Genomic DNA, 23,666 nt, shown 5'->3' with positions numbered 1-23,666 from the left:
GCAGTTTGAACGTAGCCTCACAGTCCACAGCTTTCATAGCTTTGCAGCAGCTTTGCAGATCAAACGGGAAGCAGAAGCAGATCAATCATTAAACCTTAGTCTGAAAAAGTTTTAAAAACATAGATTTGTCTGTCAGATATGATTTAGTAAGTTAGAGCGCATTAATCTGATTTGTTTCATGAAAGCAGAAGTGTTTGTCAGTTATATTTTGCTAATTTAGGCCTAGCTTGCTAATTATACCTGGCATCTATTTGAAACATGAAAGATTAAACTTTTGCTGACATGAAGTAACAGGAAGGAACTAAACACAGCATTTGAGCTTGAAAAGTTATATTTTTGACTTGATATATATGTTTAGTCAATGAATTGTCTCTAATTACAGTAATCCAGATAGCTCATTAATCTCCTGTTGACTGAGAGTTCAAAAGAGACTAAGTGCATCTTATTCTGTTTTGGTTTTGGCCTCATTTTGGTACCACAAACCAACAAATTCATCAGCAGCAGTGAGCACGCCAGCAGGGCAGAAATGTAGTGCAAACACTGAGAGCATGTTATCACATAATGACAGCCCCAGCACTGAAAATAAACTGCACTTTCTCCAGGAATAACTTCTCAGAAGAAGCAGAAGCAGCAACTGGTTGATGGAAAAGCAACTGGAAGAAATGGAAACATTTTTTACCAATTGTTTTTATTCTGTCTTCATCACGCACAAAGTTTCTGGATAGTCTAAATAATAAAAAGCTTGACAATTGGACCTGCTTTGTGTTTTTAAAGTCAAACCAAATGTAGACATGGAAAAGCTTTTAAGTACTCAAAGTTCAAAACATTAAATATAGGCACTGGAATAGCTTAAAAGGACAAATGGTTTATGACTACAGCATTGTTCAAAGGCACCCTCGGCCACTAGCAGGCCGAAGTCTTGTATTTCAGATAATAAAGCACAAATCCACATAAAAAGGCTGTGCACAGGAGGAGCAAAAACACAAGTTAAGCCGTCAGAGATGGAGGTTATAGTGGCAGCGGGTGTAGCTGTACTCAAGTGCAGACCACAGGAATGGCCTATTTTTGGAAAGATTGCCTCCTCTTAGAGAAGAAAGCACGGCTCGCCTTCTCACTGAGCATCCAGGATGTCTGTGGGTAAGATGCCTGGTTTGCCACTCGGGCTCTGTGATGTCTCCCTGGACCAGGAAGAGGGGGTGACCTGATTATAGAGGATGTCCTGAGACACAAAAAGGGGCTCTTTGAGATTGAGGATGTACATGAGGTACAGATTGAGAGCAACCATGGCGAGGAGCGGGAAGATGGTCAGACCGGAGCCAAAGCCTCGCCAGGAGCTGCACGTGTTCAGGCTGCACCAGTAAACAAGCCTGCGGAGGATCAAAAGACACCAGACGGGAAATCAGATAGAGTTCAAACGTCAATTATAAACACTTATAATTTCCCTGATTGTTGGTTATTAGTGGAAGCACATTTGCTGCAGTCAGGCTTATTTTCATCTAAATATTGATACAAATGTATTTTTTTAGTCAAAACCATCTTAATCTCATATATTAAGAAAACATTTCAATGAACATTAGTTCAAAAGGTCATAATCAATTATTTTATTATGGGATCATATATCAGCTTTGTTTTGTACAATGTGACAAAGCCACAGAGAAAATGAGTTTTGTTGCATTTGTCAGCTCAGTTCGGACTTTCTGACCTGCAGTTTTACTTTTTATATTCTGTGCAACATTTCATTTTAATTGTTTGTTTCTTTGTTTTTGCCACATTAATCAACTCCTTAGCACTAATAACTTGTTCATAACTTATCCAGCACCAAAGAACAGTGAAGAAAAGCTTGTGACTGGCTGGTTGTCATCAAGGATGATTTAGCAGATGTCCTACAGGTGCAGGTAGAAATCAACAACAGCAGAAGGAAGACATAACTTATCCTATAAGCTTAACCAGGCACATTTTTTATCTTTTTAGAAGTTGAGAAAAACACATCAAACATATTTCTTTTAGCTGGTTTAAAGAAACACTAAATATATTTCCAACCTTAAAACTTCTGCTTCTGGCTTGTTTTGATGTCACACTGACTTTGGTTATGCACATTCCTGGAGCCGTCGATGCCCTGCAGCATCCTGAGACTGAAAAACTGCACTTCACAACTTTTTTCCCAGCCCAGAGTATCACGTGACAACTGTGTTTAACTTTACGGCACAACATCACACGCCAGCCACTGGACATCAACCTACTGGTCATATTAAACACGCACCACCCTGATTCAGCAAAGAAACCGAGGAAGATATTATCTGAGGAAGTGAGAAGAAGAAAGAAAGAAAGTGAAGGAGCCAGAGATAAGAAAAGAGTCAACATAGGACTGATCTTTACTGGCTGAAAATAGCTTAGAGAAGAGACGAGATGCAAGTTGGAGGCCAAATTAGCAGTTGTTCAGGGGCGTCAAAGTGTGAAAATCCACCAAAGTACGGTAGTGGGGCTAAAAATGAATAAACTAGGCTGCGTAGTGTTGCCAGAGTGGCGGTAAATGTTATATAGCTAGTAAGTTTGATTCAGAAAGAGTAGTTGCTCTTATTAAAAAAAAAATAATAACTACGAAGGACATCCACAAGAGCCAAATGGAGACAGCCTTTCAGGAACTGTTCTCATCTCTTGGAATATCTGGGAGATTATAAACTGGGAAAGACTCTAGTTTGCCATGTGAATTTATGGCTTGTTGGCTTAGTGTAAAAACATCTGGTGAGCCATGTCATTTTCATCATTTTTTCTGTCAGACAAGATTTAGAGAGTTGTTTCCATTCCCCCAAATACGGATCAAGTCCTCATTAAAACCAGCAAAAACCACCTCAAGAAAGTTAATAAATATTTTTGCATATTACCAACAAGCTTCAATTTTTCTCATTTTCATTCAGCTTTTTCTTTTTTACCAATCTTCGAAATGCTCCCGGCTAGTTTGATGTGATCTCATCTTAAATAGCTACCGTTCAAAATGAGATGGCCCAGTCAGTGGTCATTTCTTTTATGTGTGTTAAACAAATACACAACCAATATGTTCATAGACAGAGACTGACAATTAATACACTTATAATGAATGACTTAGATCCACTGATTCTCAAGCTTGAGACAGCTATCTTTAAATTTGATGCCATGGTAGAAGATATTCCACCAATTTCAGTCAGAAATCAGGGGTTAAAGTTTGTAAAGTTCCATCTAAACAAACCACAAAACCTCTAAAAAAATGTGGCCACAATGCACATCACCACATTTGGAAGAAATTAAAGCACCAACACCTCATAGCAGCTGTGAAACACAGCGGTGGAGGGTTAATGATTCCAGCTTGAAAGAATCTGAGAGACTACAACTACAACAACAATCAGTGAGACTAAAAATAGCATATAACACGATTAATCAAGTAATTACTGTTAAAGGTGGTTATAATCCACACCACATATCTCTGTGTCATATCAGTTTCCCTTAACTGGACTTGGATTTTTGGTTTAGGTCTGTGTAAGCAGGGCAGTCACTAAACCAAGTTTAATTTACTCTGATTTTACCAGATTTGTGGTGATTTTTACAACTTTTTCACAGCCATCAAACCTTCCTTTGCTCCACTTTAGAACCTCACCTTCCAAATATGAACATAGCAACCAGTATAGGCACCAACTTCAGCTGGTCTTGAGGCAGTAAAGCGGCCATAACAACGAGGTTGAGGACATAGAGGAGTAACTGCTCCAAGGACGTCGTGACAAACAGCTGCTGAAGCGCCTGTCTTCTGGGAAATGACTCCTGCAAGTTGAAGGAGCCGTCACAGAACTGGCACACTGCACTCATGAGCATTGCTGCGAGGGATAAAACAGCAAGAAGTCAGTTAGATCTTAAATCTGGGCCATCTTTCCACAAGCAGTTCTCAGCTTATGGCAAACCAGTCAGACAGCATTTCTTTTTTAAAAAATAAGTTCTTCATTTGAATAGAGCAGCTGCCAGCAGAATGTCCTACATGCAAATACTCTTTACTATCATTTGTTTGATAAATAGGTGAAAGGAAAATCATCTGGGCTGGGTTTGGGTTGGATGTCTTTGCCACCTGCCGTCTCCCTTTCCGAGTCACCAGGCTTGGAAGTGAATAAAACGACTGAGACAATTAGGCCACAGCCTGAGAGACAGAAACCTCTTATTGTAGTTTCCATTTAAAAATATGTGAAGGAGAAAAAATTTGTGCTTTTCTCCAGAGGCCTGGAGGTCTGCTGCATTTGAGGTTGAGAGCGCATGAAATTAAAGAGGACACTGAAGCATTCCAAGACGAGGCAGCCAGACAAAATCAAATTCTCTTTTAATCTTTATCTTTCATGTGAGCCAGTGTTTGGTGTGCAGGTGTTTGAAACGTACCCAGCAGGATGGGGAGTGCAGCCACCACGCAGCAGCAGAAGGTGAAAAGCATACGGCTGGTTATGTCGGGGCAGTCAGGGGGTCTAATGGGGACATAGAAATAGAGTGCATAGAGGATCCCGGCTGCACACAGAATGGAGGCCAGCACTGAGAGGAAAGCTGGAACTCTGCCGCTTTGACAGCATTTACACTGGCAGCAGCGGCAGCAGCAACGTCCCTGACCTGAAGCCTCCTCTGCAGCCGTGCAAGTCTCTCCTCGGCTCTCTGAGCTCCACACAGCCAGCTCCACACTCTCTGGTGGCAGACCTATCAGAGGCCGGCCCTCATCCACAGTACAGTCCAGGTTGGTGGATTCTGGACTCCATCTTGGCATTTCTGTGCCATTGGGAATGTCCCCCTGAGAGACTGGTGTTGGAGGGCCAATGCAGTTTTCCATGGTGGCATCCAGACCCTGTGCTGTGATGATCGGATTGGAAAGAATCTGATCCAGCTTCCCTTCTTCTGTCTGATCAGCTGCAGGCTGTTCTGGGAGGTTTGGCTGCTGGTGGTGTGGAGCTGAGCCTGTTCAAATCAAAACACACTTAAAAACTGAATCCAGACAAAGATAAAAAAAAAATCTACTGCAGGGTTTCATTAATCATTCATTTACTTCTGTAGGTCCAGAGTACAAAGCAAAGGCCAGAGTCTTGTTTAAAGTGTAAGTGAGAAACACATGAGGCTTTTTAATTAAATCAGTGTGGTTATATCTGTTTGATAGTACTGGAATAACAATAACTTATTACAGCATAAGTGTTATCTGTATATAGTTTAATCTGCTATAGATGTCCAAAAAATGCTAAGGATGCATAAATAAGTAAGTAGTGACCTTCATCAAAAGACCACAGACAAAAATATTATATATTTTATATAATATTCCTCTTGACAGAGAGAAGTTTACTAAAACTTCAGCTATTTAGCAGATACTTTTATAAGTGCTTGATTTCAAAGGTTTCCTCCGTGTCAACAGAAGAAGCCAGAGAACTCAGAGGGCTGATTGTTACTGACAGGGTGAGGAAATCATAAAAGGGTTGCAGGCTCACTGTTTTTATATTTTTATCCTGCTTTTATTAATGATAAGGTGTGTCCTGCAAGCAGTTCTGTTCAAAAATATTTAACAATTTGATATTTTGCAACGTGTTTAAAAGGGAAAGAATCATTCAAATCTGAATTTAGAGACAAATTGTTGAAAAAAAATATCTCTTCCTTCTGTTGCTGCAGGCAAGCTCATCAATATCTATTAAACCTCTGAGGCAAAAAATTTTTCAGCAGTGGAAAGTTATGAACATTCATACACATACATAAAAAAGAAGGAAAGAAAGAAAATCACCACCCAGAAAAACAGTAGTCCCTAGCTCTAATCATCTTTGCTGTTGTTGATTTATCTGACGTGGCACTGCCCTCAAGTCTTTATTACGAGTTTTATTGGGCTTATGGATAGAAATCATTCATGAGATTTATATATATATATATATATATATATATATATATATATATATATGTGTGTGTGTGTGTGTGTGTGTGTGTATGAACTTTTAAGATACATGATATCTGGTAGCTCTGCTTTAATCAGCTCTCGTCCAGAGCTGATCTCTGGCCTCTTCTCAGATCCCTACAGCTTTGATAAGCAGACACTTAAAAGTGGCAGTAATAACTCACTGCTTGGCTGATCTGTTGCTGGTGGCAGTTCCAGAGAGCGCTGGGAGCCGGAGACAGAGTGGGAGGACGAGTGCAGCTCCTCCACTGAGGACTCAGGGCTGTCTGACACCGGCGCCAAGGAGATCTGGGTGTCCAGGTCCAGGAAGGGGGAGAATGACAGCCTTGCTGGGTCAATGTCTTGGAGCTGGTTGATGATATCGCTGATGGACTCCTTCATGCTGTCGAGCTCCTTTGCGTTCTGCCGGTTAGTGGCCTGAAGCCCTGAGGCGCTCATAGTAACACAGCCTGAGAGGAGCAGGAAGAGGTCCAGACAGAAACCAGGCCAAAAACTGCTAAAAAAAAAAACACCAGACCTGGGACACAGAGAAGTGTGAGAGTGAAAGTCACTGTATGCATCTCCCTCTTACAACAGAATTTAATCTGTTTTAAGGGTTAGTTATTTTAACTAGTGTCAACTATTGTCAGGGGAAAAGACAGGCAATTTAAAGCCACCACAAACTTTAAAAAAGTTTTGACCCCAAATTAAAAAATAATTATCTAGATTTCCCCCTTAAGATTCAGGGTAAGATGGTAGAAGCAAATGAATTGAAATCTGCATTTTCACAATACTTCTTTGGCTTTTCTGGAAAATTTTTAGGAAAAGTTTCAAACCCTTAATGAAGCTTCATGTGAACCGATTACGTCTAGTGAGGAAAAGTGCTTCTTAGAAAAAAAGAAAACTCTTGCTATAAGGTTATACTCATAGCAACTACCACCCACATGAAATCAGAGTTTATCCTTCCTTCAAGGTCAAACTGTCTTTGCAGGTTTGTGTTGTTTAGTTTGTTTTGTTTTGGTTTTTTAATAATGCAGATTTGTTGAATTTTTACATTCTCAACACATACAAACTGTGCGTAATCTGGGTTGTTTTGGACAAATAGAAATGAAAAGAAGATGAAAATAACACAGTTTTACAGCCTGCAGGAAGTTCAGAAACCACGTTTTGGAAAGATGCTGCACATAAAACTCTAATGATGCTGTTGGGACATTGGGGTTGTATCTTTTCGTGTCTCCAAAGCTCGATGAGAGTCATATTGTACAATCATGTGGGACTCAAGTTTGCTAAGACTGAATGCTATCCTATTTCAAATCAGATTTAATAAAATGTTGTAATTTTATTGAAAATTTTTACTCCCTGAAGGTTTCCTGGAAAACTTAAATTTGTCCACTAAAACCTGTTTACTTCTCAAAAGAAACTTGACATGTAAAATGTGACTAAAATCAGTTTTCAGAGCTTTGGCTAAGGATTTCTGTTTTGAATCTGCAGAATACCATCTTGTTTGAAAATAACAAATAGTGAGACGGCCGTTTTGGATTATTCAGAGCAACCAGGGCTAAGTAATCCTGGCTACATGCTAGCAATGATTATATCAATACTCTGTAATCAATACTTTGATTTCAGCGACTCAAAATATCAGATTGATTCTTTTTTAATATCGATATACCACTTTGCTGACACAAAACATGCCATTTTTTTCCTTCTGAGAGTTTTAAGCAATAAAATTGCATGTGAAGCAATTTCAGTATTGATGAAAAAGTACCATAAACTAATGGTATTGTATCAACAGGAAATTTTTTGGTATCACCCGTTCCTACTACATGTTGGGTGGTGCTGTGTGGAACAGGTGTAATAAGAAGCTAGCATACTATAAGAAGAAATTATAACAGGCTAGATGGAGGGCAGCCTGAGCAAGGAGCTGAAACATCTGGCAAGCCCTGAGAGGAAGGTGAGAAGCTTGCTCACTTGCTCCTGGTTGAATAGGAGTTAACTGACGAAGGCACTTGCTATAGGAGCACCAGGCCCGACACAGTTAGGACCTGGGCTAACCCAGGAGCTTACAGAGTGAAATCTTAAAACAAATACGAGGCCAGGTCAGCCTGCTCCACTTGATGAGCAATAGTACCAAAACAGCTAGTTCCAGGAACTAGCCCTGTTCCTAGGCCTATGAACCCTGGTGTTCCCAGAACTTCGGCAGTAAGCAAATTTATGGTGAGGCCAGTACTCCCAGAGCAAACAGCTCTTATAGCAAACATCCTTCCCATCAGCTGGCGGAGTGCATCAACTTCTTGCTTGGCCTCATGAGAACTGTACCAGCGTTGGGTAGTAACGACGTACTGTAACGCTGTTACTTTTGTCAGTAACAAATACTCTAACACATTAATCTTTAAATAAATTAACTCAGTTACCGTTACCATACGGTGTGTTACTCCATTGCTAGCTAAATTGATACATTTTGGCCATCAGCTGTGAGCTTCTTCCTGTTTACAGAAGTGATGAAGCACACACGGGCAGTGTTGCCTCTTGTTTCTCTCACAGCTGTCTACAAAGCCATAACACCTGGATGCAGAACGGAAACATGAATGCAACTGTCCGTTTTTTCAAACAGGTGTTACACCAAAATCTGTGACCCATCAGAATCTGTGACAGTAGGGGGCGAGAGGGTACATTTCTCTGTATGTACGTCTTAAAAGATGAGTGAAGTCTTGAAAACACTTGTATTTAAGTCTGAGTTCATTAAGGCAGGTAAAGTAAAGTCACACATTCACATCAGTCACACATCGGAAATGGTGACCTCTGTGATCTTGGATATGTGAGGGTCACATATTATGTTAGAAGAGTCCAGACTATAAGAGGGGTGATCTGAGTCATAATTTCTGATTATACAGTGGTAAACATTAAACTTTTTAGCCATGTACCTCTGGAATCCGATGTCCCAAAGCAAACACACATTTACACACTGCTGTCAGAAGGTGGAGCTTACTCACCAATTGATGTCAGAACATCAAAAATGCGTCTGTTGTTCTAGTTAATTTATTACTGCTGAAGAGCAAATTTGCGGTCTGTGTTTCTTTTGGTTCATTATAAATAATAATGACGTTGCACATTCTGATGGTTACACATTGCTTGATGCTTAAGAAAGCTATTTGCCATGAGCCTCAGTAAAAATATGTCAAGACGTTGTTTTTGCCAAGCAAATGTCTTGGAAAGGTACCATTTGAAGGTACAAAATGAATTTTTAGAGGATCTATTAAGTAGGAAAAGAATTGTCTGTTACACATATGACCATATCAGCCTTTAAACATTGAAGCATGTGATTGAAAATGGTAAAATTATTCAATCCAAGGTGTGCAAGCAGTGATCGTAGTCTCATTTTTAGTTGACCTTGTTAATAAACTCCAGATGAATAATTAAACAATTTCCGAAATATGATAAAGTCCAAATTATGCCTTAATGTTATGCTGAAACCAGTCATCAACTTGTTGCAGGCATCAATAAAATCCCATCAGTGACCTGTTGAAAACATTGTACTGGAAATCAGCAGCTGACATGTTGATGCCCTAAATGTGAAAAGAAATCCAGGGAGTTTTTATTTTATTTTTTTTACTTAATAACATCATCATGACACATGTTGTATTTAACATTAAGGAACATTATTTAAAGGCTTTTCTGCTGTATATGCATGGGTGTGGATAGTATTTGCAAAAACCAATTCACTGGACATCAGTGACTCATCCAATGCACTACCACTCACTGAGGAATAAATAAATATATCATAAAATTTAATATATACATAGATTTACATCTACCAAGTTTGCCTAAAAGAATAAAAAGAAATAAACAGGACAAGAAAATTATATCAAGCTATATTCTTATAGAATACTTATATTATACAAATATGGAATTTTAAAATACTTTTATAGAATGTATAAAAATAAACAAAATAAAAAGTCACTTAAGATTAAAAACAAAGAAAAGCACTTTTTTTTTAAATAATTCATGCTTCAGTGGGTTACACCAATAAAGTAAACCCTCCAAAATATCATGACCCTGCAAATATTAAATTACCTGTTTCAAAACAAAAATGTGCCCCCCAGGATGCTGTGATGTTTGGTTTTCAGCTGCATCCACTCATTCATGTGAGTAAAATGTAGTGAGTGGTATAGTAGAAGATAAGTGAAGATATGTGGTGCAACTAAACAATAGCAGGAAGAAATCTGTGGAGAATTACAAAGAAATACGACGAAAATATGCCATTTCTGTTGGTTTCAATTATTGTTATTCAGCAGGTGAAGGAAAATATCTGTAACCAAGCAAAATAATCAGGCACTTCAAGCAACTGCATCCACGTGTGAATGAACTAATTGTGACAGGCCCACTGCTTCCACTGAGATTATCTTTCCCAACACATATTGCTTGTGACTACTTATGTCAGGTTTCATTGTGTTCTTATGGATAAAAAGCAATTATTTCTCTTTAAAGGGTGTTCTGTAGTCCTAAATGATCCACTACTTTCACTGTTCTGAATATGCTGAATAGCTTACAGTTGCTGCTTCTTGACACAGCAGATGCACTGAAGGTTAATTTCTATGAACATGTTCATAACGGTATTTAGGAAAACAAAACAAAAACCACATTTATTCAATAAAAAAAACTGAGATTTTATGGCACTCCAAGAAAAGTCCCCTTATGCAAGTTTTCCACTGTTTTGGGAATATTTTCTCAAGAATTTCAATTACTACTATCTTTTAAACTGAACTCAGAGTGAAATATTCAGCTCTTATACAGCTGTTACATCTACAGATGCTTATCACATACAAAAATGTATTTAATTAAATGTGATCATTTGGTCTTTTTGGTTATATTTTGTTGGGGCCCATTCTCTCCATTTAGCATTTTCTTTCCCTAAAAACGCATAAACTGCACTTACTGAATAAAAGGATCGGCCAGATTAAGGTAAAATGGCACCAATCACGCGCCTTTGTCTGGCTGACGGTGTTTGAACGGTTTCAGGAGCTTCATTAACATCTGCAGATTGAATTTGGAGCATTTTCTTCTGGACTTCTTGGCGCACATCCAAACTGCGGTGCGGAGTCGGCACGCAAAGCTCCGAGCAGACCACGTTCCTCCAAACAAATGGGGACTTTACCATGTATAGAGGCGTAATTAGAAGGCGTCGGACGTTACGGTCAGAAGGAAATAAATCACGCCGTGGTTATCGGAGCTGGCGTGGATGGGGAAAGGCGCGTGTGGGGGCCAATGGTTGAATCCTCGGTTGAAAAAAATAACCTTTTCCTATCGCTGCTGAGCAACTCCTTAAACGAAAACTTTCAACAATCCCTCCTCCACAAAGCGAGTGGGGTCTGGTTTATTGTTAAAGGGGGGGGGTGCAGGAAATGCCACATTTATTGATCAAATGAAGCGCTCGAGCCTGCGTGAAACGGTGCGTAAAATACACGAGTCATTCAGAAATCTTGTGGCCATTCAGCAATTACAGTAGCAAACTAACATTGTTCACACACAAAATTAACTTAATTCTCCTCCGAAAATGCCTAGCTGAGCGTTTCATGAATTAAAAACATTTGTTGTTCAAATCAACTTACTTTGGTTGAAGTTTGCAGAGTATTTAGGTGCGTTTTCTCTTCTCGCTGTTTAATAAAAAAAAAGACCCTCCGTCCTCGTCTGCTTTTCTTCCCTCCCCCTCCGTTTGCTTTTTGTCTTCTAGGATCCTGAACTTCTGAATCAAATTTCAGGACCGACAAAATACTAGGCTTTCCTCCGCCCACACACGGTTTTTTTCTTTCGTCCAGGGTACCATGTCAAACACCATATGGAGCAAATAAAGCCGAAGAGGATCCGCAGCAGCGAAGAGGAGGAGGCACTTACTCTGTTTACCTTCAAATTCAACATTAACAATCACATCCATCACAAACACAAGTTTATGTAAACAGGAGAGTAAACATTTACACTGACTTTCCTCTAATATCCATACACAGGATGTGTTTGTACTGCTGGGAAGGTTTTAGTCTCGTATTCATTACTCAAAAATCACTAAGATTCTTTGTGTTTTTCACTCCTATGCTACATAACAAGGCTAATACAGCTGATGTAACTTAAATGTGAGCATACTCCTGAATTAATCAGTGTTGGGACATTTAATGTTCAGCCTTTCATTTTTTTCATGGCCTTATAGGATCTGATTTGGAGCTGCAGTAATTCAGTGATAATTGCCTGAATTAATTTGGACCCAAATGAATATGTAGTAAAAATAAATCCAGTATTTGCACTAATCTCATTTCCCATTTATTATTTTTAGCATGAAACTGAGGGGGAAAAAAAATCTGAGAAGTCAGAGGTGAGGAGGCTGAAAGGCTTTAGAGACAGCTCTTCCACATGAAGGCATTACCACACTGTTGTTCAGCTTCTATTCTAGTGACTCCCACTTTTTCTATTTCAAAACTCTTCCCTTTGCTCTGTTGAACCTTTGCTTTCCTGCTGCACAGGAAGCAACACACTTTAACAACAGAGACAATTTGTGTTAATGGAAAACATGCAGAGAAGTGGTAAAAAAAAAAAAAATAAGAGCAGCACATAACGAGAACTTCTGGCACATAAAATGAGGCGCTGAGAACGTTCAGGTTGAAATTACTGAAACATCTCTGGACCCAAAATCTGCTTTTCCAGTTTGAAGCTTGAAATGTTGAGTTACTGGTGTGGCAATGCAGATACACAGTGTTTTAAGACCAAAACTAACAAAATCCTGGATTATTATTGATCCCATGTTAATAATTGTTTTCTCAATAACAAAATAAATAAAAATGGCTTCTTGATATGTAAAGGAACATGTGTAACCATAACAGTGACAGATATTGAATAAGTTACTCAAGCAAAGCAAAACGTAACTGATACATTTTATTTTCTACGTTAGGGTAAATTTGATGCAAAGAAAGCATTTCTAAAACATACAGAAAACAGCTTTTTAGCAATATAATCAATAAATAAAACTATGAAAAGATTTCAGGTTTTGTTTTTTTTAAAATATACACAAGTTAGCAATTTCTTGCTTTTGGAATGAGTCCTGGTAAAAGGCAGGTTAAAGCGACGACTGATCGGCAAGTTTCTCATGTGCAGTGTGATGTAGTCCAAGGCTTGAGGGAGGGAGGAGAGTCCTGTCAGTCCTCCGAAAGCAGCCTGTGGAAGTGATCCTTCCTCTTCTTCAGCACCTCCTGAAAATCCTCCTGAAAAAAACACAGCAGGAGATATTCAGACCCAACCTTGAAGCAGGGGGAGGAAAGACAGCAGGCAGATGCTGCTGCAGATAACCAGCTGTTGCACTCACAAATGAAAGGCTGGAAAAGCTTTTAAAAGGGCTGCAGCAATCATCACTGTGAAAACTGAAGAACTTTGGTACAAAAAAAAAAACAGAACATTTCCTGCAAAATAATAAATGATTTTCTTTGGATACATTTAATGCTGATGCACCTGATCTACAGCATGAAGTACAGATTATATTAATCTACATGGATTCAAAGCAGATCTGCATAATGAACTTTTCTCCCAGTCATGCTAATCCCATGAGCTGTTCGTTGATATTAAAAGGTGTTACCTTAGTGTCTTTCAACGCTACTGACTCAACAAAGCTCCTACAACATTTCTCCATCCATCATTTTAAACACATCAATATGGACATAAACATTTATTAAGATGCAATAGCACACTGTGGCCACATGGGGGCAACAGAAACAAGGACAAAAATCCTTTAGGTGAAAATAAACGACAACAGCTGTTCATTCATACATCCAGCAGTTATCTTTCATTTAGAAATGTTTTCTGGCTACTTGACTAAGGCAAACCTAACAGTCCATCCTTAAGATCGGGTTTTGGTCCTCCACTAAACACCATCTTTTTGAAGAAAATACATAAGTACTGCTCCGCTGTGTTCACCAGCTTGTTGCCAACCAACTGCTTTGTTCTACTTGGAGCTCAGCAGGTCTAGTAAAATCATGGATCCAATCTTTTTATGGGAAACAGCTGTTTGAAAAACTAGGGAATGGTGGCAGAACATGAAAACATGAGAAGGGGGAAAATATTAAAAAACTAAACACTGAGGTGAAACTAAAGCCACTTTCAAACATAGACTGGAGTCCTGATGTGTTCTGGCATGGTGCCATTTGAGAACACAAATGTCCGCAACATCTAATCTGGACTTTCTGCAGTGATTTTCCACTCAGCCCTCATTAAAATAAAATATCTAGAGCACCAGCAGACGAGACAATATACAAATATGTCTAAAAATGTTTCAAAACATTGCAGCTCCTGTTCTTTTTCCTGACCTGCTTACTGCTTCCCGCTCAACCCACAGTTTTGAGGACATGCGCACATAACACAACATTCTCAATGTGTTTTAAAGAAAACAGCCTCATTTCTGCACCACTGCCACCTGCATGCTCTACACAGCTGTCCCCGCCACACCTCCTTCCTCACATTTCTAGTCAAGAGTGCAGAGAGCCTCTCGCTGTGGTGTATTTGTAATAACAGCAACTTCAGAGGGAAAAAAAAAAGACTAATGTATTTGAACTTCCTCCTGCAAATCTATGCTGTTTGTGTATGGAAATTACTTTAATTGTGAAGCAAACTTACAGCTGCAGCCAGTTTCTCCATATAGGGGATGAGCTTTTGAAGTTCTTTGTCCTCCAACTCTCCAGACCAGCTCTTGATGGGTATTGTGTTCATCAGCTGCAAAGTAACCACAAACATGAATGAACCGCCTCTCCTTTCACTGTGTATCAATGAGATAGTTCTACAGAAGGCCAGTGTAGACAAAAAAAAAAAAACAAAAAAAAAAAAACACAAAAAGTAAAGCTGCGATTTAAAACAAACCACTAGAAATATCTGAGTTTATCTTGTGACCCGTCTTTATAATAAATAAAACATTCCAGATTGTTACATTAAAAAATTGACTTAATATTAAAACTATATGTGCACAATGCTTACATGGTATGGATATGTGTGTGGTGCGTTGTCCAGAACCACTGTCTTTGTAAGGTCTCTCCCAAGGATCCCCAGATCTTTTATATAGTGTCCAAGAACACAAGCACAATCATCCTGGTACAAACGGTGTCTAGAAAGAGAAAATATGACATTAAAACACCTGAGGTAGATGGGACTTAATTTCTGCCCTAAACACACATCGAACATATAAAACTTCTCCAAACAGCTCATGTTACAAAAGGTCAGTCTGCTGGTGACAGTGACAAGTTTTTAAACACACACACACACACACACACACACAAAAATAAAAAGCAGCTTGTTGGAAAATGTACCGAAACAGTTTTTTCTGAGGATCCAGGATCTCCAGTATCTTCTCTGCGTATTCTTTCTTTGCACACGTGTAAACAAACAGCTGTAATAAAAAAAAAATAAATACATAAAAAAGAGCAGATTTTACAATATAAGTTTGGGAATAATATCTAAAAATCTGAAAGGAAATGAGGAAAATAAAAAATAAATAAATTAAATGCGGCTGTCATCCATACCTCGTATATTTTTGCCATGGCCTGTAGAAACTCCCTCACATGTGGTCGTAGGATCATGTACGCCTGTTTCAGGACGAGAAAGAAAAAACAAATGTATAAATTAGTGCAGGTTTTCTATTTATTAAACTTTCGTTCTTTTTAATAATCCAAATCCTTTGAAACATATACATTGTACTATGATTGTGTTACAACTTATGTTGAAATCTCTTACAGAGACGGCACCGATTCAAAACCAGAGACATGAAAGCAGAGTAATCGCATATCTTACACTTTCCAGCCGTCTATCAGTGCAGGAATGTTAAGATCTACATGAATGAGGGGGTGAAGCCATCTCAAATGATCTAAAGCTGCTACTCTCGCTCACCTCCAGCAATTTTACGCAAAAACTTCCAGTGATTGGTTCAGTTACTGGACGTGAAGATTTAATGCTTTTTTTTTTTTTTAAATCACTCCTCTTAAACAGAAGTGAAAGATTTACATCTGAGAAATAGTTGGCACATAAATTATGAATCTAACGTTCACACATCTTTGTGGATGCTCCATTTTGCATTCACAAGTTTAAAAACTGAACCTTAAAACTAATCATTTGTTCAAACTGATTAAACAAACCACGAAATCAAATTTAATGATATGATGATGGATTAATAATATATCTGTGAAAAACAGCTTGCAGTGTAAATAGTCACCTTGTACTGATGATCCTGGAAAGTTATGTTGAAGCTGTAATCTGCTTCTTCAATTGAATTCAGAGAGCTGAACATCAGTGTCTCTTCCTGAAAAGACACAATCAGTCCAAGTTTCAGAGTGAGAATAACAATTTCTCTGTAACTGATCTATGAATGAAACAACAGCATACATAAATTCAAGATATTTTAAATATAAACTGCTTAAAAAAATGGAGGCGTGGGGACATAATTATGTAACTCAAAGTCAGTCACACTTTTGGGATATCAATCTGTCCAGTTAGGAAGTAACACCTACTGAATCAATTTTACCTGCTGTCCAATGGAAATGAGAAGCAATTAGCAAGACAACCTGGTCCTGCAGGTGGTAGCCACAGACCATTTCCTTGTCTTTTATACTTTCTGGCTGATTTTTGAACATGTTTGCATTTTGCTAGTGCTCTCACCACTCGGGGTAAGGTGAAGCGGTGTCTGCAACCTACAGGTAGTGTAGCTCATCCAGGATGGCACATCAATGCACGCTGTGGCAAGGTTTGCTGTCTCCATGCAGTGTCGAGAGCACGGAGGACATACCAAGAGACAAGCCAGTATACCAAGTGACCTGGAGGGGGCTGTAGGAGGACAACAACCCAGGAGCAGGCCCGCTATCTGCTCCTTCATGCAAGGAGGAACAGGAGGAGCACTGCCAGAGCCATACAAAATGACCTCCAGCAGGCCGCTGATGTGCATGTTTCTACTCAAACTGTCAGAAACAGACTCCATGAGGGTGGAATGAGGGCCCCACATCCAAAGGCTGGGCCTGTGCTCACGGTCCAACTCTGCATTTGCCAAAGAACAGCAGGATTTGTCATTGCTGCCCTGTGCTCTTCAGGGATGAGAGCAGGTTCACATTGAGCACATGTGAATGTTAATGCTTTGGATTTCCATTGATCATTCTTGTTTTGTCTCAACAAATTCAACCATCTAATGGAATATTTCATTTATTGAGATCTAAGATGTGTTGTTTAACAGTTGTCTATTTTTTTTAAACAGTGTACTTGGCTAAATTTGTTGCTTCACTAATTACTCACCAGTGTTTTTTAAATTTGTTTTAGTGAAATCTTCTGTCACCGGTTATTCCTACCAGCTTTTCAGCAGCATTGAACAATGACTTTTAACCTGAATTAGTGATGCTCTTCTGACCACAATAACTACCTGTATCCTTTATTAAAGTAAAAAAAAAAGAAAACAAAATTAAGATTACTGAGAAGCTGGCAATGGCCTGACTTTACTGAGAGTCTTTATGTTAGAGAAGTCAGCACTCTGACTCTCCCATCATTATTACAATATCTTGAAGAAAAATCAAAGCAACTTTGGATGAAATTAAAATAACAAAATGTAGAAATTCAGGTTAGCAATTTGATACCTCAGCTGGTATTTACAATAAGCAAAGCTAAATGTGGCCCAACAAAAGAGTGTGACTTTGTGTTGACGCCAAACAAATTACAATAAGCATACAGGAGTGGAAAAATCTCACCAAGGACCCACAACCACAATAAACTGCTGGCTACAGAGGCATCCACATAGAGATATACAAGGAGATATGTGTTGGACGCACATCACTGGCCCTTAGCATCTGCGGACATTCACATATCAGCCCAATTTGCAGTATTAACATATATGCAGCAAAATGTGCAGCATATCAGTGCAAAGCTGTGTCTCAGCTTTCAGAATCTGTTGGAATTATGTCGATAACGTAAACGGTCAACAGCATCTGGGTGTAAAGGGTTAATACTGCCCCTGTTACTGCGTACTAGCCAAAAAGAGAAATCTTTTCACCTACCACAATCGTGAAAGGTCGGGGGACAACAGGCTACGTCATAGTTCATGACCCATGTTGGATATCAGGGGTCTGAATTGCTGTGTACTGTGAGCAAGAAGCCACAACTCACCAGGTCAACCACCAGCGTGGCCTCCGGGGTGCTTCTGGTCTTGGGGGGAATATCTCTGAGACAGGGACGGGAATGTTGAGACTGGGATGGGATGTTCTTGATAAATGTAAATCTGGAAGTAAAATAAATACAGCTGGACTCATAAAAGTTATACAAAATAACATTGATGATTAGACACGCGTTTTGAAAACATCTTCAAAATTTTCTGATTAGCCACAAAAATATTTATTTTGCTAAAACAATTTCACAGTTAGGAAATCCTGAATAATATACACTACAAAATTTTGTTTTAGCCATTTAGTTTGACTTTCCCAGAATTTGTTTCTTTACAAAAATGTCTTAAAAAGCATTATTGGAGTTCTGTAAATTGTAAAAATGCAAATCATTGGTCTCGTGAAAGAGCAAATCTTTTATCCATCCCTGGTGTATAGAATGATGGGAAAAAATTGTACGTACGGATCAAAGACATCATCGTCCTCATCTCCAGCCAGAAGGTCAATGGAGCCATAACCAAATACACCTTGTTCTGGGCTCATTATTACACTGTTCCCTTTTTCAGGACACTTCAGATCTGGACAGAAAAAAAATAAATAAAAAAAAACATACAAATTATTATTATTCTGCTAGCAAAGCAATAATGAACTATTAGGAATCTGAGTTGACGCTATTAAGCTTCTCTTTCCAAAACAGAAAACAGATTCAAACTAATGCAACATGTCTGTCAGATAAGTGCAAAAACAAAACAAATATATTAATGTTAATTAGAGCTTGACTGAGCCCATTTCAAAGTAATCATAATCATGTTTTGCCGATTAATAATGGCTATATTCTTGTTTTACAAAATAAAAGTGTTGGGAGTCGTACAGAATCGTGTCATTGCGCCATTTGTCCACCAGATAGAGCTTTGACTCCATTCAATCCTCCCCAGTCCTCACTACGGTCAATAACTACTGCAGCATCTGGACCCATGCAACACGACACTACAGTATTACGACAGGTACGTACGACGTTGCAAAATTAAGAAATTAAGAATGACTCAACATGTCTCCAGTTTAGTAACTCTGTTTTCCATGTGTCATGGTAGCGACCCGTGCTTCGTTGCGTCGGTCATGCTTTGCATTTATGTTGCATTGCTAAAGTTGTGCTAACCTAGCTTAAGTCACTCCCTGTCCGTTTGTTAGTGATTTCTGTGGTTATGCCTGCCCAGCATAGCGTTAGCTAACAGCTTAAAAGCCAGTAAGAAACTGCAGAAATAACTCAAGTGTACAAAATATATGAGTACAGAACAAGCGTTCATCACTAACAGCTGCGTGCTGAGACACATTTAAGGATGAGCTATGTGAAGGCAGCTAGGAAATTTTAAAATGATGAATATTTCTCTGTCTTCAGCAACTGTCATGTCACTTTTAGTTTTACTTTGGCAGAAAATACTATAACATGACTCGGTTTGTAACAGCAACCTAATGTACTGTTGTGGAGTAACAGAAGTGCCAGACTATTTGTGACCGTTATACGTTTAAAATGCAACTCAGTCGACATGTTTTGACATCTGAGAAAAGCCTCTGGTTTTTCTTTTGGTTCATGAGTCATGACTTCACTCAGCACTAACCAAAACAGTGAGAATAATCTTAAAATCAATATTGTTTCACTTTTTTTTTTAAAGAAGGAAACAGTGACTACTCATAGTGGACCAACAAGAAAACCATCCATAAATATTTATAAAGCTGTTACTGATAGTGAAAAATATTGATAAAACTGATAGGTCAGCTAAAGGTCATACATGTTCACCATTTTGATGTATGAAGACCAAGACTTTGTCTTAACGGGACTTCTCGGATGGATGGATAGATAAAAAAAAAAAAAAAAAGATCAGTTATGGCTTTATTTTTCTTGAAATCACGGGCTCAGATTTCAACAGAGAACTTACTCTCTTTGCTGGGTGTGAGGAAACGCACAATGGGAGAATAGATGTTTCTGGCTGTTGAGTTATGAGGAGACGCCACATCAATCTCTGATAGTATGCGGTCATGGCGTATTATGGGCCTGAGAGGAGTCTTGAAGGTCAAATCTAGATCACAGAAAGACCAGTTAGAGAACAGAGCAAAGACAAGTTAAATTTACAAAGAGTATACATATGGAAATGACAAGTATCGTGATTTCATCCTCAAGTGAAATCTGCTATTAGTGCAAATATACCCGACTCTTTGTCATCCACGGCTCTGGCCCTCTTCCTAGCCCGGCCACGAGGCAGTGGCCGCCTCCTTATCGTGGGAATCTCATCGTCTGAGTTTCTATCTAAGGTTTCTTCGCTCTATTGAGGAAAAAGCACAATACATATTTACAAATTGAGTACATCCATCAGTTTTACACATCTCACAGCTAAGGTATATGCTTCAAAGTCTCTGTAAAGGCTGAAGCAAGAGACGAGCAATATTCATAAATTAAATCAAGAACAAATCCAATTATTTAAACCAAAATCTCTTGCTTCGACCATGATGTTAAACATATGAAAACAGTTGAAGCTATCAGAAATGCTGTTTTGAAGGTCAGTGAACTCAGGCTCCATTACAATAGGTTAATTATAATATAAGCACTTATCACAACAAGCAGCTGAAAGATAACATCTGAAATATGTATCTATCAGTGAAAATAAAAGCGAAAAATCTCTCAAGTTAAAAAAAACCAAGAGTGCTAACTTGCTGTCAACATTACTGATTGTTTTTAATGGTTCTTATGAATCATTATGTACACAATAATGAAAACACAAATTAACACAAAGTCACTCTACAACAAAACAAAAACACATCACATCTCTCTGTGGTGGCCAGTGTCCTTTTCTATGCCGTGGTGTGTTGGGGAGGCAGCATAAAGAAAAGGGACGCAGCACGGCTGGACAGAGTGATCCGAAGGGCAGGATCTGTGGTGGGCACAGAGCTGGACTCTTTGGTCTCAGTGGCAGAAAAGAGGACCTTGGACAAGATCCTGACCATCCTGGACTCCTCCTCTCACCCTCTGCACAGAACTCTGAGCAGGCAGAGGAGTGTGTTCAGCCCCAGACTACTGTCCCTGACCTGCTCCACCAACGGACTCAAAAACTCTTTCGTACCCCGGGTCATCCGGCTATACAACATCTCGCTGAGGGCGCAGGGGTCACAACCACTACCATAGTCTGAATAGTTTTTATGGACATGTGCCTTTTTCTCATTTGGAAGCACATTTGCTCTTATCCCATTCTGTAAACACTGTCTCAGCAGTTTTTGCACATCCTGCACTTTTTCACTCATGCACCTTGTTTGGCTACCACCGTCAACATATGTACATACTGATCACCTGTACAGTATATATGTACATAGACCATAATAATGGTCTTCTTTCTCTACCGTTGCCTCTATTTAATTTTAAATTAGTCTAGGTATGCTTAAGTACTAACCCCTAATGTCAAGTACTAACCTTTGCTACTGGATGCTTGAATTTCCCTCTGGATCAATAAAGTATCTATCTATCTATCTATCTATCGATCGATCTAATATTTTCTCTCTAATTATTTCTCTAATATTCTCTAATATTTTTATAGTAAGATCTACCCTGAGCATCTCTAATCCCCAACAAGATATAGTGGGAATAAACTTTTGTTGCAATAAAGACAAAAAAGCCATTACACCAAATAAACTACAGTAACAAAGTCTTACCAACCTTGTAGGTTTCAGTAGTATAAAACACCACGTGTGACCAGATGACCTACTTTATTGGGACCATCGGTCACATGCAACTGGGTTCTTTAATCCCTTACGGCTGCATTAAATCTCAGCCCCAACCAACAGGTCATGTGAAAATCACACAATCCCATACTGGGATGAAATTCTGGTAGAGCATCACCCAGGTGGCACACCTATGGGATGTGTACTTAAAACCAAATGACCTCTATAGGTTTTGTGGCAAAGAGGATCATTTTCCCATCTCAAACCAAGAGAGCGTCATGCTGTTTTAGTTCTGTCATTTAATGTGCTCCAGGCTTAAAGCTTAAAGACGTGACATGGGACAATTCAACATTTTTGCTTCTTGTAATGATTTCCATATAGTTTGCACCAATGTGGATTCTTGGACACACAAACAAAAAACTATTTCTATTTTATTTACAGAACACATAAACTGAAATGAACAAAGGAAGAAAAAGGAATTGGAGTGAGACCACTAGTATGAAAATATTTCCAGGTAAATAAAGTAACAGACTTAAATTACTGTGCAATTGTTGCCCAGCTATATGAAGACAAGAAAATATAGAAAACATTTAAATGTTTCACTAAACCAGTGTTTCTAAATCCAGGTCCTCGGGACCCACTGCCCCCAGGATTAAAAAACACTGCACTAAAAAGATAAAAAAAAATAAATACTGTCAATACCTCCTCCACTGAATATATTTAGTTGATTCCAATCATTTTTTGAACAATCTTAAAGTGTGTGGACGGCACTTTGAACATGGAAAAACCTGGGTATTAAATTAACGAATAATAAATACTTAAGAATTGCGTAAAAAAGAGGGGGAAAAAAAGACTGTCGACGTGATCAGGAAAAATAGAGGGTATACTGCAACAGGCCACACGCTGATCCCTTTAAAATGAAGTGTTCCAAAACAAGTCTCCAAGAACGCTGAACTTCATGACCTTCGAGGCGTATTTTTTAGCTTAAAACGCTTTCATATGAACATTATCTCGGCATACAATTCTCCAAACGTTAAACAAATTCACCAGATAATGGTTCGTTTCCGTAAGAAATAGCGATTTGATATTAAATTCAAACAGGAACACAAAGCCACCAATCGTTCAGCTGCTGCCGCAACATAACAGCAGCTAATGGTAGTTAGCAACGCAGCCTGCTGAATAGTTAGCCACTAGCCAACAGATACCACACCATGTACCTACCAGTAAAGCGCTGGAAAATCATGCAATTACGTACACATCTAGGGCTGTTCACTTTCACAGTGTTTGCCACTGTGACACAAAGATATCAGATTCAACCAACATAAAAGATTATGGTAATATATCAGTGTGTTACCTTGGCCGAGAGCGGGCTGTCGGTTACTGATTCTAACAGTAACGTTCGTTTAGGCGTCCCTTTGATGGACGGTCGACGTCGCGTCTTGGGTGTCTCCGGACAAGCGGTAATTGTTTTTTGAGACCTTAGTCTCATTTTTGTTTTTCATGTGGGTCTTTTAAGGAACTAAACGCAAACCTCTCTGTTGTTAACCCGTATTCCTCTTGGGTGCCTCGCTTTTCTCCTCCTGCCCCAGATTATTTTCAGTCGACGTAACTCCGCCCCGTTCATCCCCGCGACTTCTCGAACCAAAGAATGCGTTTAAATCGGCTTAGGTGCGTTAGGTTCAGTACTGCGGACGGTTTTGTACGGGCGGTGCTTCAGAGTAATTCAGCTTCAACATTAGATGCGAGTCCCGTTGCACTGTGTTCATGTGTGATCACGTGAGACTGAAGCCCTCTAGACGACCAAGGTTAGAAACTTTTGTGTTTAGAAAAATAGGTTAATATGTTGACAATTATTCTGGTTAAATAAGTGCAGAAAGGCACCTATTTAACCAAAGAATGAGTCAGTAAATGACCTT

At 39.0% G+C, this 23,666-nt stretch overlaps 2 protein-coding genes across 2 annotated transcripts; both read right to left on the bottom strand.

Annotated features, from left to right (window-relative positions):
* Window positions 1-679: 679 nt before the first annotated feature.
* On the bottom strand, window positions 680-11,678 carry LOC121653008. The gene is made up of 5 exons (XM_042006186.1): window positions 11,506-11,678; window positions 6,085-6,437; window positions 4,390-4,950; window positions 3,629-3,842; window positions 680-1,367 (listed from the first exon to the last, which is right to left on the bottom strand). The coding sequence occupies exons 2-5, from the start codon at window positions 6,356-6,358 to the stop codon at window positions 1,112-1,114; spliced, it is 1,305 nt and encodes a 434-aa protein (XP_041862120.1). The 5' UTR covers window positions 6,359-6,437; window positions 11,506-11,678; the 3' UTR covers window positions 680-1,111.
* An 816-nt stretch (window positions 11,679-12,494) lies between these two features.
* On the bottom strand, window positions 12,495-23,389 carry ctdspl3 (CTD (carboxy-terminal domain, RNA polymerase II, polypeptide A) small phosphatase like 3). Its single transcript, XM_042005222.1, has 11 exons — window positions 23,105-23,389; window positions 20,249-20,363; window positions 19,980-20,120; window positions 18,509-18,623; window positions 18,053-18,164; window positions 16,125-16,211; window positions 15,439-15,501; window positions 15,226-15,305; window positions 14,897-15,023; window positions 14,543-14,638; window positions 12,495-13,140 (listed from the first exon to the last, which is right to left on the bottom strand). Exons 1-11 carry the CDS (start codon window positions 23,237-23,239, stop codon window positions 13,075-13,077), a joined length of 1,137 nt encoding a protein of 378 aa, XP_041861156.1. The 5' UTR covers window positions 23,240-23,389; the 3' UTR covers window positions 12,495-13,074.
* Window positions 23,390-23,666: the final 277 nt, after the last annotated feature.

The sequence above is a fragment of the Melanotaenia boesemani genome, chromosome 14 (genome assembly GCF_017639745.1).
Source record: "Melanotaenia boesemani isolate fMelBoe1 chromosome 14, fMelBoe1.pri, whole genome shotgun sequence".
Lineage (NCBI taxonomy): Eukaryota > Metazoa > Chordata > Actinopteri > Atheriniformes > Melanotaeniidae > Melanotaenia > Melanotaenia boesemani.
This window is presented reverse-complemented; position numbering and strand designations above follow the sequence as displayed.